General features: G+C 27.1%; 3 protein-coding genes across 3 annotated transcripts; all 3 read right to left on the reverse strand.

The window, feature by feature from the left end:
- Positions 1 to 1,668: 1,668 nt before the first annotated feature.
- On the reverse strand, positions 1,669 to 4,301 carry LOC132927421 (uncharacterized). Its single transcript, XM_060991941.1, has 2 exons — positions 4,145 to 4,301; positions 1,669 to 2,819 (listed from the first exon to the last, which is right to left on the reverse strand). Exons 1-2 carry the CDS (start codon positions 4,208 to 4,210, stop codon positions 2,211 to 2,213), a joined length of 675 nt encoding a protein of 224 aa, XP_060847924.1. The 5' UTR covers positions 4,211 to 4,301; the 3' UTR covers positions 1,669 to 2,210.
- Positions 4,302 to 6,340: 2,039 nt separating this feature from the next.
- Positions 6,341 to 7,738, reverse strand: LOC132924410 (uncharacterized). Its single transcript, XM_060988702.1, has 2 exons — positions 7,581 to 7,738; positions 6,341 to 7,050 (listed from the first exon to the last, which is right to left on the reverse strand). The coding sequence occupies exons 1-2, from the start codon at positions 7,647 to 7,649 to the stop codon at positions 6,748 to 6,750; spliced, it is 372 nt and encodes a 123-aa protein (XP_060844685.1). The 5' UTR covers positions 7,650 to 7,738; the 3' UTR covers positions 6,341 to 6,747.
- A 5,410-nt stretch (positions 7,739 to 13,148) lies between these two features.
- LOC132927137 (FAD-linked sulfhydryl oxidase ALR-like) lies at positions 13,149 to 15,264 on the reverse strand. The gene is made up of 3 exons (XM_060991599.1): positions 15,231 to 15,264; positions 13,462 to 13,609; positions 13,149 to 13,311 (listed from the first exon to the last, which is right to left on the reverse strand). The coding sequence occupies exons 1-3, from the start codon at positions 15,262 to 15,264 to the stop codon at positions 13,149 to 13,151; spliced, it is 345 nt and encodes a 114-aa protein (XP_060847582.1).
- Between the last annotated feature and the right edge of the window lie 930 nt (positions 15,265 to 16,194).

Here is a 16,194-nt window from a genome sequence, read left to right on the forward strand (position 1 = left end):
CCCATTATTATGTTATAATATTATATCGTTTTTATTCCGGGAGCACAATGCGAGGACAACCGCAAAAGGGAGAAGACGACGACAATATGTCTCCGAGTCTCTAGACGAAAGGTCGGACGTATCGACATAACGATAATAATAGGAGTTAGGCCGGACGGACAATGATAATTCCCATTGTCGTCGTCGTCGCGCCGCACCGCCGCACATTTTTTCACTACATTATTATTATTATATTATTATTATGTGCCTACTTTATACTTAGAGAGGTACCTCCGTACAATATACGGTATTATATTATTAGAGCATAATGCACGCCGCGCCGCCACGTAAACAAACACGGCGACAGATGCGGCCTAATAGATTCCCAGTGTTACTTCCTCAGTTCGCCGTCGTCGCAACATTGTACCTACACGGCCGCCGTACGAATAACGAATTATCTATAGTACGTATCGTACCATTTGAACGCGAACGCGGCCGGTACATAAGTTCCAGAAGACCTATTACGTAATACTAGGCACGGGCGGCAACTGGTGACTTAAAAAAAAAAAAACATGTACCATATTATATCTATTTTGTAAATTAGCCACGATTTAAGTGTTTGTATAATACTCAGCATTCTATATAATATTATAGCAATGCGTTTGACTATAGTTTGCTTGCGGGTAGATAAACGTTTTAACAACCAACTCGACGTATTGTGCTTTTACCTCAAACATTGGTCGAATGATCGTTTCACAGTATAGTCGAACGTGACGTTAGAGGTTAGAGGTACATATAATTTAATACCTTATACCTGTTATAATGTTTGCAAATTGTCTTTTTTTACCACTTAGCATAACTCCTTACTGTATTGACGATGTTATGATGTTAAAAACGATATTAAAACGTGATAATATGTGTTTAGTGGACAGCGTAAGTATTTGTCAAATTACCTCAAGGATGATGTTTTTTCAATTTTTTTTTTATTTCTAATTTCTTAAGTCTGATTAGACCTCATTGGACATTTTTCCGATTTAAAAATTACCTAGGATCACGATAAATATATTTTTTTAAATTTATTAGGTCCTCCTCGTTAGTATATTGAGTGAATGTATATTAAAATCATATTGATGTACTTAACTCGAATAAAATAATTACTAATATTTTATAAAACCTGAATTGTTAATAAATAGCAGAATTTAATAAGTAACTATTAATATAATAATATTTAATATCTGATGAATGACGATTAGGTAGTTGTGCCATGTCACAAAATCATCATATAATATATCAAATAACAAGACAATTTAGGCAGATATAAAAATATTAATATGAACGAGAAAAGATTGACAATGATTTGTTAATTTAGAAAATATTTCCGGGGATCCTCTTAAAAACACAAATTAACTCAAATATACCTGATCAGTTTTGTGTTTACATATTTCAAAACTAATATCCACAAGTGCATGTCTATAATATAATGTTACTCGTTGGATATTGGTCGTTATACTTGATGAAGCAATTTATGCGAGAAACCGGAGTTTGAATACTCCAAACGTTTTTTGGCCAAATTGTTCATATTTTGTAGTATCTATTTAAAATTATAAAAATTACATTTTCATTTCAGTACTATTTAGTATTTGTACTAAACAATAATATAGTAAATATATATATATAGTACATACTAAATTATTTTATGAACATTATTTTTATTGATGAGCAAATAGCGGATGTACAATATTCTCAAATACTACACGATAGTCGAACTTAAGTTTACTTTAATTTAATGTGGGCATTTATTTTTAGAGAAAATTTGCCATTTTGAAGTATTGGCTATGAGTGGTGTAGAGCTTCACCCCGATGAGGATTAAGTTTATCTAAGTTATATGATGAAAAATGCACGGTGATAATTGCGTACCTACGTTTATTGGATAAGTAGTTATAATTGTTAATACAAAGGCAAGTAACGACTGCCATGATGGTCTCCGCACCATAATATTTTGACGGGTTCAATAATGTGATAATTTACTATATATAATAATGCACACACGAACAGCTTTTACGGTAAACTACTGAAAACACGTTAAATAAAAACATGTGTTCGGGATAACAGAATTACAAAAATCTTTTTTTGGATTTTTCTTATTTTTTCTGACTAAAAAATATACATTTTTTAACACTATAACGACAAATTACGGCCAAAACGTCGCCAACCACTCATCACTGCACTATCATGCGGCAGCTTCGGTGGCGGCGTTGACCGTGGCGCTGTCACTGGCGTTGCTTACTGGAATATCGCCATCGCCCGTTGCCGAAAGACGGCCGCTTTTCCGGTTCAGCTGTTCGCGCAGTCTCTCGAACAACTTTTCTCGACTCTTCCGGCCGTTGACGGACATCTCGTTGACGGTGTTGGCCAACTGCGTAGTGACTGCGTCGAGAGTACCCGTGACCGTGCCCACCACCGGCCAGTCACCAACGACGTCGTCGATGGTCCTGACGCCGGTGGCCAGGTAACCGCTACTGGTGGCCACGGTGGCGCTGAGGCCGTTAAACAGCTGATTGCACAGGTATCCCAGTGCGAGCGTGGCCCGGCTACCGGCTTGGGCGACCTCCTTCAACGATTGACTGGTCTCGTTACTCAAGTCCGATACCGTCGAGCCCGTGTTCTTGATCAGTGACTTGAACACTTCGGTCACGCCCTCCACTCCGTCGATTGCATATTTTTGCCCGTTGTCGATCATCGAATTCGTCTGGTCCGTCACCTTCGAGATCGTGTCGCTGGCCGCGGAACTCGTCTCGCTCTGGGGCTGAGGCACGGGTGTTGTGCGGATGGTGCCCATCTGTGTGCGGGGGAAAAAAACAACGTTAGATACCGTCACCCTAGGAATGCGCAATTGTGGGGGGGGAGGTTGATGTTTCAGATTTATTGGTATTTTTTATTTTGATAAAAAATTTAAATTTATAACACAAAATAAAATAAAAAACGAACTTAAATCAATACAAACGAATTTGTCTTGTTATCTACGGCTATAATAATTATAGATTAGGTAAAATATCAGGAGTTAGGGTAATTTTTAATTCACGTTAGTTATTTAATTATTTAATACGGTTCTTAAAATAAAAATTAAATAACTATAATACATATTATAACGAATAATAATCGTATAAAAAGGTGGTCTGTAAATTACTGTACTAGGTATGCTTATTTGATACGATGTTACAAAAAAGATTTTACTGATATCTGATGTACCTATTAATTTATAACAAAAATTATTTACAAAGCATAAATAGTCGCCAATCATACCAACGACAAAAATAGATAACGTCGTATTCTTAGAACTAATACATGCAGTGTAGATAAAGTTTCATTTTAAGATGTTTGAATATATTTTATCAATTTTTCAGTTTTTTTTATCACAATATATTGTGTTGAAGTGAGTGGGAATTCGGGAAATTTAAATTGTTATGCTTAATGCTTATATAAAGTACATTTTAAACATGAAATTGAGTTATATTATTGAATTCTGAGTCAAGCGAGAAATATTTTAGTATTAGGTAATATGGTTTTAGAATGCGCATATTTTATCTTACATTTTTTTTACCTAAAAACTTGTGACTTTTATAAGACTTACTCTAAAAGTTTTACATTGTAATTTATCAAACTGAATAGATTACACTCAGTTTTGCCAAAAATGGCTGCTTAAAATACGAAAATTTGATTTGTTCTATTTTAATTTTTTTTAAAATAAAACATCATAAACCTATAGTTTCATAGGCTGTATTTAAAAACAAAGAACATCTTAGAGGTAATATTTGAAAATATTATTCATATCAAATTTTAAAATTAAAATATTATGACCGCACTTTTATAGCAATTTGTTTTATAGTTTTGTATTTGTATAAAGATAAAATATAATTTTATATGTAGTTGTAAATACTAAATTAATTTTAGATCAAAATGATCAAATAACCTATTAAGACACAAACATAAAAAAAAAATCCTGAAGTATATGTATATTTAACAATAAACTTTAAATTATTTAAAAAAAGATATCATTTCTTTTGATGTGACAGCATAAATGACTGCTATTTAAATGTATAAATAAACATTGATACTTTAAGTCAGTTCATAATTACTTAAGACAAAAAATGTAAATATGCATACCTGGAATAAACAACCAATCAACAAGTAAATTATCATACTTTTAGTTTTTCGAGGGAGACAAGTCATTTTGTAAATTGTGCTTTTATCGAAATTGAATTTGATAGTCGTGATTAAGTCGCTTGCAATGTGGAAGTAACCATGAAAGAATGTAAGTGGTCGCTTTTATTCAGTGATCAAAATATTCATTATCAATTAGTAATTAAATAATATACATGTGTTGTTTACAAAACTGCAATAAACGTTATACTCTATCTACACTATAAAATTATCAATTAAATTATTTAATTACAACCACAATTTACACTTCTATCCGTCTCCAAAACAAACATTGGATAAATAACTCATTACCCTGTGCATTTATGTTTTAAAACATGTCTCTTAATTGAGGTTTGAGGTCACAACACTCGTAACCAACCAACATGATAAAATAATTAATTTCTTATAATTACTTATTAGCTATTTTACAGATTTTTATTCACATATTATAACTTCGATAAGTAGGTGTGTAACTAATTACTAATTAGTCAATGAGTTGTACACAGCTCATATTTTTTAAAAACCGACTTAGTAGTATGTTGACTTTTATTCTCATTAAACTTTTAGTTCCAAAACGATTACTATTGTACTTAGTTATAGGTTAAGTAAATATTTATAATTATTTTACAAAGTACATATACCAGTAGCTATGTATTTGAATGGGTATTTCGATTTTGAGATTACTGTTTTAAATTTCAAATGAAATTGGAAATATAATATAAGTTTTTGTCTACCAAAATGTTTTTAATTATAAGTAGGTACTACATATACCTAACTAGTATATTAAACAATTGTTAATTTTTTGATATTCTTATTGGTATATTGTTCAAGTGAAACTCGAAAAACAATAGGTACTTATTGAGAAATTTAGAACATAAAACCATATTGGTTATACAATACTTGTTGTATATTTATAAAAAAAAAAAAAATCGTCGATTTTTGATTTTAATATTCTACGATATTAATACTCTATTTTTAGATAATTTACTCTTATTTTTTTACATAACTAAATCTAAAAATAAAATTAAAATTATATGAGGATTTGTTCAGTATAAGATGACTTATATTTTGTTAAAAATATTCAATAGATTTTGATACTCTGTAGAATTATTATTATATTTTGTAAATATTATTTATAAACTATGTTTGTGAATTAAAAAGTAAAAAACGTTATAGTAAACAAGCTCATTATTAATAGTCGTTTTTTTAGAATGAGATGAATATTTATCATTAAATTTAAATAATGTATAATAATAAGTCAACTAAAACTTATTCTTAGCATGGTGATTCATTTACGACAAATTTAGTCTTTGTATTCTGTACAGATTTACTATGGTTATTAGTATAAACTTTTTTTTTTGAATATTTTTCTGATATTAATATGCACATTAAGTTATTATCGTCTACTGACTACTATCGATTTAAATTTTGAAATTTAATTTATGGCCATTATCTCATCGTAATAAATAAATTAATACTGACAATTATAAAAAACATCTTTAATTAAATAAACATCAACATGTTAGAATTTAATCAAGTTCATCCGAGAATCTTTTTTGAAGTTGTGGTTTTGAAATTAAATTTTATAAAATGTTATTTATCTTGTACTATAATAATAAAATTCGAATTATTTTCTCTGTTTCTATATTATATGTCTAGCTTTTTTTGGTTAGTTATTATTTTTTAATCACTGTGTGATAAGACTTTTATTATCATATAATATTTTTATGGTCACTTTCCAATATTTTTTTTCTGTAATATAAAACTTTAATACCCATATTAGGTACATATATTTAAATTTGTCTGGTGTGTGGAAATTTTGATACTTCCATGGATTTCAAGTATATATATATATCAAATATTATCATAAAAATAATAGTTTTAAACATTCTTTACATTATTTGTATTATCCATAAATGTCGTAAGTTTTAAGAAAGCCAAATAACTCGGAATGCGTAGGTATGCATTTTCCACGCAAATATTAAATTTAAACAGCACGTAAACATCCGGAAACAACTGAATCATATCATCCATAAAACCATAAAGTATTTCTTTAAAATTGGAATTCAGCAGCTTACCGTTGATAATTATTAATGTGTTTTTTTTTTATTTTCATTTATATCGTATTGCGCGATCACCTTTATGGACAACACGTCGACATTAAATAGCTTGTTTTATTTACTCGATGTATTTTGAAGTTCATAAAAACAATCATAAATAAAAACGTTACACACAGTATAATATAGGTACTTTGTATTTAGATTGAGTACCTAGTTAAGCAGTCGGTTATCAACAAAGCTCAGGTATTAAAAATAAATTAACAATTAGTGCGAGTTTATTATCATTATTATTATTATGGTATTATTATAATATAAAATACAAATATTTAATTCGTGTTTTAAACAAATGAACCAGCAGCACTACAATATTACATGGTATGGCGTGAGAAAACTTAAAGACAAGTGCTCATCGTTATTATCACATTTTTTTTTTTTTTAATTATTATTGTTATGATTTTTCACTATAACACACGGTTCACGGTTTTACAACCAGTCGTGTCGGTGTAGCTAATTACTGCTAAAAAGGCTAGTCAGTAGCCCCGACCAACTGCGATTTCCGTTCTTCACCATTTCCCCCATTCTGTTTGCGGTGTTGGTGCCAAAGTTTTGGGCCGACTCGTTCATTTTCTGGAAGAAAGCCATCACGTTCTTGCCGGACTCGGTCGCCATGTCCGCCGAATCCGTGTACGCCGAAATAAAGCGGTTTGCCATAGACTTTGCCCTGTTGGTCAGATTGCCAATAATTCCTTCCGCGTCAGGAATATCCACCGTAACTGTCTGCTGCTCGGGTGCCGCACGACCACTGCTGACCTGGGTGCGTACAAATATCAGTTCATTCAAATTACTAATAGATTATCATGAGTAAAACTAATAAAAATTACATTTTTTTTTTTTTGAAGAAAAAAAATGATTATTATCTTAATATCTAATCTTTCTGGGAATTTTAAACTAAATATCGTATGTTAATTTTATAAGTCTGTGACCTTATAGATAATAGCAGAAACTAGACGTTTTGATTGTTACAGACGAACTTATCCGAATCAATAAGAGAATACATACACAGATTAAAGTTTTCGAAATTTTAAACTTAATTAGCACTATATTTTCATAAAAAGGGTGTGTATTGTCATTAGTCATATATGTAACGATTAGCTACAAAATGTATTTGTAAAACAAACGTTTAAACACACATAGCAAATTTGAAAAAGCAAAAGAATAACGAATCAAAATAATCACGATATTATAGAACATAGGTAATTTTATTATGAATGTTTTTTTTTAGTACATTTGAATATTTTTCAAATATATGTATTACTTTAGATAAAATACAAATTACATACTTGGAATAAACAACCAATCAAAAAATAAATTATCATGTGTTTAGTATAAAACTGATTTAGACGAGCCATTTTATGAATTGTTTTGATATTAAAACTTGATTTGACCGAGTGAAATTCAATATGAAACTTTTATCGGGATATTCAGAGTGGCCGCTTTTATTCTGTGATCGGAGAAACGGATATATGTATACACAAATATGTATATAATAAACTAATATACACATGTGTGTTTACTGAAGCACATTATACGTCATACATACTTATTTTATAACGAGAAATAATCAATTAAGCAGTTTAATTGGGCTTACAATTTACATTTCCAACCATCTCAAAAACAAACACCATTCGCTGTTCTAATTTACATCACTTTGTGTTTATAATAACGTCGCACATATTTTATCACACGTATTTACGCATGGTTTATGTATAATGTAGCGTTAGCTTTTAAAAAAAGCGTGAAAGTAGGTAACCGTTCTTCTGTGCAATAAGTAGTGCAGAGTGTACCGCGTCCGCCGCATTGAGTAAGTGTATAATGTTATGTGTTCAATTTGAGTTTGATGATAATCATTGAATGCGAAAACAGTTCTGAGAAAAGAACGACTATATTAATAGTAATTAATTTTCTTAATATATTTATATCATATTACTTATAAGTCAATATTGACTTACCATAGAACGATGTGAATGTGGAGGTCCGTGAATAGGCAATAACATAAAATGGCCCAGGATGTTTTGAAAATATCGTATAAAGTATATACGTAAAAGTACCCATAAATGATTTTTGAATTTCATCCAAATTTTAATTGCAAATGTAAAATAAAGTAAACATTTTTTATATATATATATTTCAGAACTATTTTGGAACCTTGAATTAACATTTTATGCAATAACTTTAAAAACTTAACATTTTAAACTAAACAATAATTTAGCATATTTTTTGGATTATAATGAATATTGTAAGAATTTGAAATTTAAACGTTTATAAAACAGCATATTTAATATTTTTAAATTGCTGAAAAATCAACTTATATAATATAAACTTACACATTTTTATTAACAATTGACCGAACTTAACTCTTTGAATTACAACAAAAAACTTATTATTATATAATAAATTGTTATTTCACTAGTGAGTATCCAACTTCGTCAAACGTTCTTAAAAAATTGTACATTTTTATAAATAAATTCCTGTAATAACAACTTATAAGGAACCCCGTATTCATTTTCCAGGTTTTTAACAAAGCAAAGATTTATGGAAAAATAAATTAAAAAAGAAAATGTACAAATGCTTGATATCTTTAAACGATTAAAAGTATTTTAATAATTATAACTTGTATACAAAATAATAATATATATAAATATAAATATTTAGTTTTAAATATCTAGGGTTTTCATTTTTAAATTACAATAAAAGAAGATGATCGATTTTGTCGAAAACTGGTTTCGCGTATAAATACTAAAATACCGGTTGCTCATTAATTTTTTTCTTGTTTTTCCTCATTATTTCGAGAATTAATGAAAATGTTGACTCCCCAAAAGTACCAACTTGATTAAATTTGCCATCAAAAATCACATTCAAAGTTGAAAAAGGCGATAACAAAAACAAAAAACACATAGCATTGTAAAAATCAATATATTTATGCTATGTTCAAAATCTAAAATGTGATAGTCGATAGACTTTACTTTTTTTGTTTAATAAATTCTTTTTATACATTTTACACATAAATTGTTAGATTTAAGAAAATGTAATAAATAACTAATAACCATATAAAGATGCGTTTTATTAATTAATTTATTGATCATATAGTAATGTGTTTATGACAATATATTAGGGATAGTTTTTTTTTTCACTGTGATCTTCTGGATCTTCATATATTTAAATTTATATGCCTTTTTAATTACACATGTTAATAAATGCTATATACAAACTTCAGTAAATTACACGTAAAGTTCTAATGTATACGGTTTATTGGTTTAAAGTTATAATAATATTTATATTAACAAATAGAATGTTTGTATAGAATCTACTATAGTATCTAAAATTTTAGTGTCCTTGTAATTAAATTAATTTGACTATATCTAATAAAATTTTAAACCTAATTAATATATTATTAGAGTTACACTACGGGTAAACAGGTACATTGAATATTTTATAATGTTTCATTAAATTTACTTTTTAAACTCATTGCAAAGTGAACAAGCAATTTTTTTTCAAAACATTTATTGATCTGTAGATTAAATCAAAAACACCCTTACAGGCTTTACATTTTGTACACGTAGCTCTTGACATATTTTTATAATAGGCGTACCTATATTAAAATATATAATATTGTATTAAATTGAGATTTTTGAAAGGATACTTACTTTAGGTAATTTCAAGATGTCAGAGAGTTCTTTTATCGAGTATTGAGCACTAACAAAATATAATTATTTTTTTAAGTTAGTTATTTTTGTTATAAGACACATTAATAAGGTGATTAATAAGTTATTCTTTGAAAACCCAAAACTCTATGCAGTATATAGCAGTAGTCTTCAACAGGTGGGTCGCGTAAGTTTAAAATTGGATCGCGATGTCTTTTTTTTTTATAAAAATAATGTTTAATAGATGAAATAAATGTCAAAAATATGAAAATACAGTTTATATAATTTATATTTTAATAGTATAATATTATAATAGTACTACCACAAAACATTGAGCAATTTTAACTTTTTTTTTTGTTTTTCTACAAAGCTTACGTGGGTCGTGAAAAATTTAGGCCTAAAAAAGTGGGTAGCGAGTCCAAAAAAGTTGAAGACCACTGCAGTATAATTTATTCTTATTAATAAAATGCTTCTTAAATTGTTCTTCGAAAATTACAAAAGTTTTTAATTATTTTCATTTAAAATTGATTATTTTTATGATAAACGATATGATTGCTTAAAAAATAATCATTAAATTATTGTTTGTACTTATGTACTACATTTAACACGATCTTTTTTTTTATGTATTGATTGATATAATGATATGGTTTCAAATTTTAACAACTAAAGAAACTGCCAACGCTAATAATGAATATTGATAAATCGATAATTGCTTATAAATGAAACTTCCAATTTAAATTACAAACTTCGAGTTTATGAGAAAGGAAACAATTTCAGTTACGGTCGTAGTTGGTTAATGGTATTGTAAGAACACTTGGCGTGAACTAAAAAATATCAATTTAATCTTTTTCAACACAGTTGATTATAAATAATATTTTTATAAGAAAATGTATGAATTAAATTGTCAAATTGCTCATCTACTGTTTTTTGTTAATTCATCTAGATTTGCAAAAATAATTTTATCAAATACATTTTTGAAAATTACTTCTTTGTTTATTAAAACACAAAAAAAGAAGCAATCATGTACTTTTATTCTTTCACAAAACTGGTGAAATAAATTATTTGTTTTTAGATTTACAGACATTTATATGATAGCAAATTAATTATTAGTTATGTTTCTTTTCTTCGAAATGTCACCTTTAGTGAATATTTTTTTTTTATAGGTATATTTAAATTTTAAATTTAAGTTTTTAAAATAATATTAAGTAGTTTAGTATAGTAATTTAACTTGAGTAAGAACTAGATATATATTTTACATTATCATATTTGAAAGTATAATACTGTAAGCAATTTTTTTGAATAAATAAGTAAGTTTACAAAATTATTTATGAGTCATAAATTATTTCCAAAATTTAAAATAAAAAGATTTTTAAAATCAGTCAATTATTGTATATTATATTTAAACAATCATTTTCTTTCTCATTAGTATTTAACTAGTTAAACCTACGCAAAAAATTATTTTTTATTCATACATCCACACATAACACAATTATTTTACCTTCACATTCATACAAACCTGGTTGGTATTAATTTTAACGCTTAAGTCACACCAAATCATTTTGTAAATTATAGATACATCTTACGTATTAACATTCTACATAACCAAATGGGAAATTTTAAATATATTATGAGTTAAGTTTATAGATATAATATCCAGTTGGTAAATAAAAATTACCAATAAAATCTAGAGCTATGAAAAAAGTAAGTAATAATTATTTTCACTTGTATTGTTTAAGTTATAAAACATTTTAAAACATTAATTTTTCAAAATATTTTTATTATGAATATTGAATTATTTTTCTAGACTATTCCTGTTATCACTAGTCTTTTAGTCAGCTGTACATTTTCTATCTGTGGCTCTTGTATACCAAATGTGTAGTTATAATATTGATTGCGTTTATCGAATGCTTTTTTATATAGCAGGGGTGGCCAGCGAGAAGAGACACTCGCGAGCCACCAAATATATTAATAAATATGGAAGAGCCAAAATATATATATAAAAAAAAGGGTATAATATAAATATACTTAAATTCATAAAAAAATTTTTTTTGTAAAAATGTTACGTTAAGACGCGAGCCGCGGTTTGGTCACCCCTGTTATGTAGAGAGCACTACGTTGTCACGAAAATAAACACTTCCAATGGACATAGTTGTGTGGTTTATAGATTTAAATGTTTTGATTATATTTGTGATTATATGTTGTAATAAACAATGTAAAACTTTTAATCACGGCTTCCGTCTACATTTATCCTACCGTGTTCGTTTGATTTGATATATCGGAGTCAAATATTGACTCATTATATTTTTTTATTTACACTTTTAATGTACTTGTCAGTTATCATTACCATTTAGATCATGTTCCTTAATTTTTGGTCACAGTTTGATAACAATTAACTAACCAATATTAAAAAACAATTTTTACACACCCTGTAAACAAGACCGTGACTTTTTGTATAAAACAAACATTTTTAAATTTAATCTATTATATTTATATTGATCAATAGCTGTATAGAGTTATATCACATTGGATTCTGTATAACTCATATTATGATATGATGGTGTTTTGTGCTTTTTATCCAACTTAACATTTTTACCGAGAATGGAAATATTATATAGATCAAATTTTCAAGTTACTCAGCCAGTACTTCTGCTCATAATTTTGCTCAGCTGTAAGTTAGTAGTATATAATATTAGGATTATGTTTTAATTAATTGTTTTGTTTAGGTATTATAAAAATGCATTGTCCCAAAATATGTACTTTTTACAAATATCTACCTTTTTAATAAATCGAAATCGAAGTTTTTGATATAATTGCTAGCAATAAATGAAATCAGTATTTTAAAAAGTGTTAGTTAATTCTAATTGACATTCTAACCGAATCCCTGTAACAATGATATATAATTTTTAGAAAATGTTCAAATGTTGTGTTAAAGTATACCATAATATTATCGTTTAATATAATATCGTTAGTGCTATAATATTATGTATCTAAATTTCTTATTGTACGCCCATTACGATGGTTATATGTGGTTTATAATTAGTTTGCTTGTTTGTTTTAAATTTTATTATTGCATACCTGCTTAGTTTAAAAAGCTGATAATTATTCATATTTTATATTAATAAATAATATTATGTTATTTGTGTAATTTATATAATGTGCGTACCTAACAGATGACAGTAGTATAATATTAACGTATACATTTTTTTTTTAATCACAGCTTCCATCCTTCCACCCATCCCTCCATCTTTCGTTTACTCTGTTACAATCAAATATTGGCTTACCAAGTTTTTGATTAATATGATTATGTATTCGACATAGCCAATCGGATAATGATTTTTGAGAGTCGGTTACTGGTGGTCGAGTGGTTAAACTGTTAAAAAAAAGAAGAATAATTGCACATTTCGTGCACGTTCATAGGTAATTACTTTGAATTATAGCATTTAATATTAATTAATCATGATGATCAGACTACACTTGTACTTAAAAAAAACAATACAAATGTATGTAACTAGATACTTACAGTTTGGTGAAATCCCGTGCGCATGTTTCACAAGGATAAAGACGGCCGATTAATGTAAAAAAATTATCTATATCTTTCCGTTGTTGGGGAGAAGGTTCATCTGGATAATATGCCACAATTGTGTGAAGCAAACTCCAGGTATAATATCCTATAGGTATAGAATATATTAAGTACAAGATACAATTCTACGGACTTGTTATTTCACGAAGCTCTGAGTTAGGTTAATTTTGAGTAAAAACAATTTAAAAAATTTAATTAGCTGAAACAAAATGGTAATCAAGCTTAAATTGAAAAAAACAAATTGTACCATATTTTTACTTTATGTAGGTAGACACAACCGTCGTATATAATTTATTATTTGTTATCTTTTAACATTCATTATAATACAAAAAAATGAATGTAAGCATTAAAAGCTTAATATAGCATTGTGTTTTCCATAAAGCTTAAAAAAAAATTGACAATTATATTATTGTCGTAGAAAAATGATTCAAAACTTTTAAAGTTCAGACATATATAATAAAAACAATATTTTCAAGAAGGATCACTTAGTTTTGTTTTTAGTTAATATAAATATAAATATATTATAAATTATAATTATTATAAACGCGGAGACTGGAGGTTCTTATAAAGGGTGAGAACTTCTAGGTTTTTCATATTTTTTTTTATAAAGGTACTTAGCAAAACGTTGTGAGTGATCTATGCATGTGTTGCATAGTAATAGGAAGTTATATTAAAAAATATATTACTATATTACTTAGCATATTTTTGCATATTTTTGCATATATTATCATTAATATAAATAAATTCATATTTGAGTATATTTGAAAAATTAAGAACATATTTTATAATTTTTTGATATATCTAAATTATTTTCGAATGAGGCGTTCGATAAATTTATTAACAACAAATTCTGAAATGTTCGGTATAAAAATATGTAATAATTTCACTATACGCAATAAGTGCAGGAAATAAACTTTCAAGAGATCATCAAACACACTTCATATATCTACGATTTTTTTAAAAAAATTTTATTATGTACAGTACGATGTGGATTACAAAGAAAGATATTTTTCATGGTGTTTTTAACTATCAAATAACATTTTATTTTTTATCATTATTTTATTGTACATACAATATTATCATTTAAATGATATTTATTCTTCAAATACATTTTTAAAGTATATTTTAAGTACATATTTATTGTTTTTTTTTTAAGAATATACTTATTTTGATCGTTTTTAAGTATTAGAAGTCCTCAGCCTTAGTTTAAATGTTTATACTAAATAATATATAATTATGCATTATATATATGATAAGTCGCTTAATAAAGGCAATATTATTGACTTGTTGCTCACGGAGAAAAGGTCAACCAAAGAACCTTCAAAAATAACGTTTTAAAATGTCCACAGTTAGCGTTTTAGCTTTAAAATCCTTTCGCTATCATTTTTGACACATCTAGATCATAGGCGCAAATAGTATTTGAAATTTGGAAGAGTTTGAAGGGGCTGTAGATCAGTTCTATACTGGATTTCTAATGTATTATGTAGTTAAATCATTAGTTTTTAGGGGGCTGTAGCAATTTTAGGGGGCTAAGCCCCCCAAGCCCCACCCTATTTGCGCCTATGATCTAGATACATATATTTGAGTTTTAATTAGTTACCTAATATGCAACCGTTAGCGGTGACAATCATTGGTGATCCGTCCTTGTATATTATATAATAACTTATTAATACAACTCAAATTATTCAAAACGTAATAATTTTACTTACCCAATTTCGCTTTATCTAATGGACAGTTTTCCATTTAATTTTGTAAATTTATAAAATTTTGAATAGTTTAACATTATAAACACATGTATTACTATAGGCAACAAACATAAATTGCATATCAAATCAAATCATATCATATCAAATCTACTTTTTTGCGTTATCTCAGACGATATTACTGGTATTATAATGATTTCATGAGTAACAATTTTAGTATACATTTTTCGTAAAACCAATAGCTACTGTTAAACTACTTTTAATAATAATATTTATTTCAAGACATACTTATAAGAAAAAAATTAATTATTATTTATAGTTTTACGTAATCGAAAAATAAAGTAAATTATATTGATTTATGTTATTATTATTTTTTTATATTAAAATATAGTCGTACCCTACTATTTTTAATATCAATACATTGATTCGTATTCTTTGATATTGTATAATACAAAGTAACTTCTAATTTAAATTTAAATTTTGCTTCATATTACGTAAATCATTAGTAGGTATATTTAGCATTACAGTATTTACGTAGATACTACATATTTAATTGATGATTAAAAATTACTATATTATTAGATTATAATTATGAATATATAGGTAATATACTAATATAACACATTTATCAATACTGTTTCAATAAAATTTACTAATTTACTTAGCAAATTATAAATTTAAAAATATATGTATTTTATTCTCAGTTAAAATCAAAATAATACAATCATTATATACCCAGTGATTTTCTCAGTTACATAAACTATACGTTATAAACCATATATACGAGTACGACATACGTATTGTGTGTCACAATTTGCGAAAAAACGACAACGCCTTCAATTTAATGAAATTCAAATAATTTTTTATTATTTATAATTTATTTTCTTATTGTGGTGTTTAATTAATGAAATTATATTTTTTTTAATTTAAGTACGAATAGATTTTATCAAAATAATCATTTACTTACTTT

Source organism: Rhopalosiphum padi, chromosome 3 (assembly GCF_020882245.1).
Source record: "Rhopalosiphum padi isolate XX-2018 chromosome 3, ASM2088224v1, whole genome shotgun sequence".
Lineage (NCBI taxonomy): Eukaryota > Metazoa > Arthropoda > Insecta > Hemiptera > Aphididae > Rhopalosiphum > Rhopalosiphum padi.

Excerpts from the sequence above, each read along its gene's own strand:
- LOC132927421 (XM_060991941.1), bottom strand. The coding sequence starts at position 4,210 with ATGACTTGTCTCCCTCGAAAAACTAAAAGTATGATAATTTACTTGTTG. Across the intron at positions 2,820-4,144 it reads TGATTGGTTGTTTATTCCAG|ATGGGCACCATCCGCACAAC; the intron begins GTATGCATATTT and ends CCCCGCACACAG.
- LOC132924410 (XM_060988702.1), bottom strand. The coding sequence starts at position 7,649 with ATGGCTCGTCTAAATCAGTTTTATACTAAACACATGATAATTTATTTT. Across the intron at positions 7,051-7,580 it reads TGATTGGTTGTTTATTCCAA|GTCAGCAGTGGTCGTGCGGC; the intron begins GTATGTAATTTG and ends GTACGCACCCAG.
- LOC132927137 (XM_060991599.1), bottom strand. The coding sequence starts at position 15,264 with ATGGAAAACTGTCCATTAGATAAAGCGAAATTGG. Across the intron at positions 13,610-15,230 it reads ATTAGATAAAGCGAAATTGG|GATATTATACCTGGAGTTTG; the intron begins GTAAGTAAAATT and ends CTATACCTATAG. Across the intron at positions 13,312-13,461 it reads GCACGGGATTTCACCAAACT|TTTAACCACTCGACCACCAG; the intron begins GTAAGTATCTAG and ends TTTTTTTAACAG.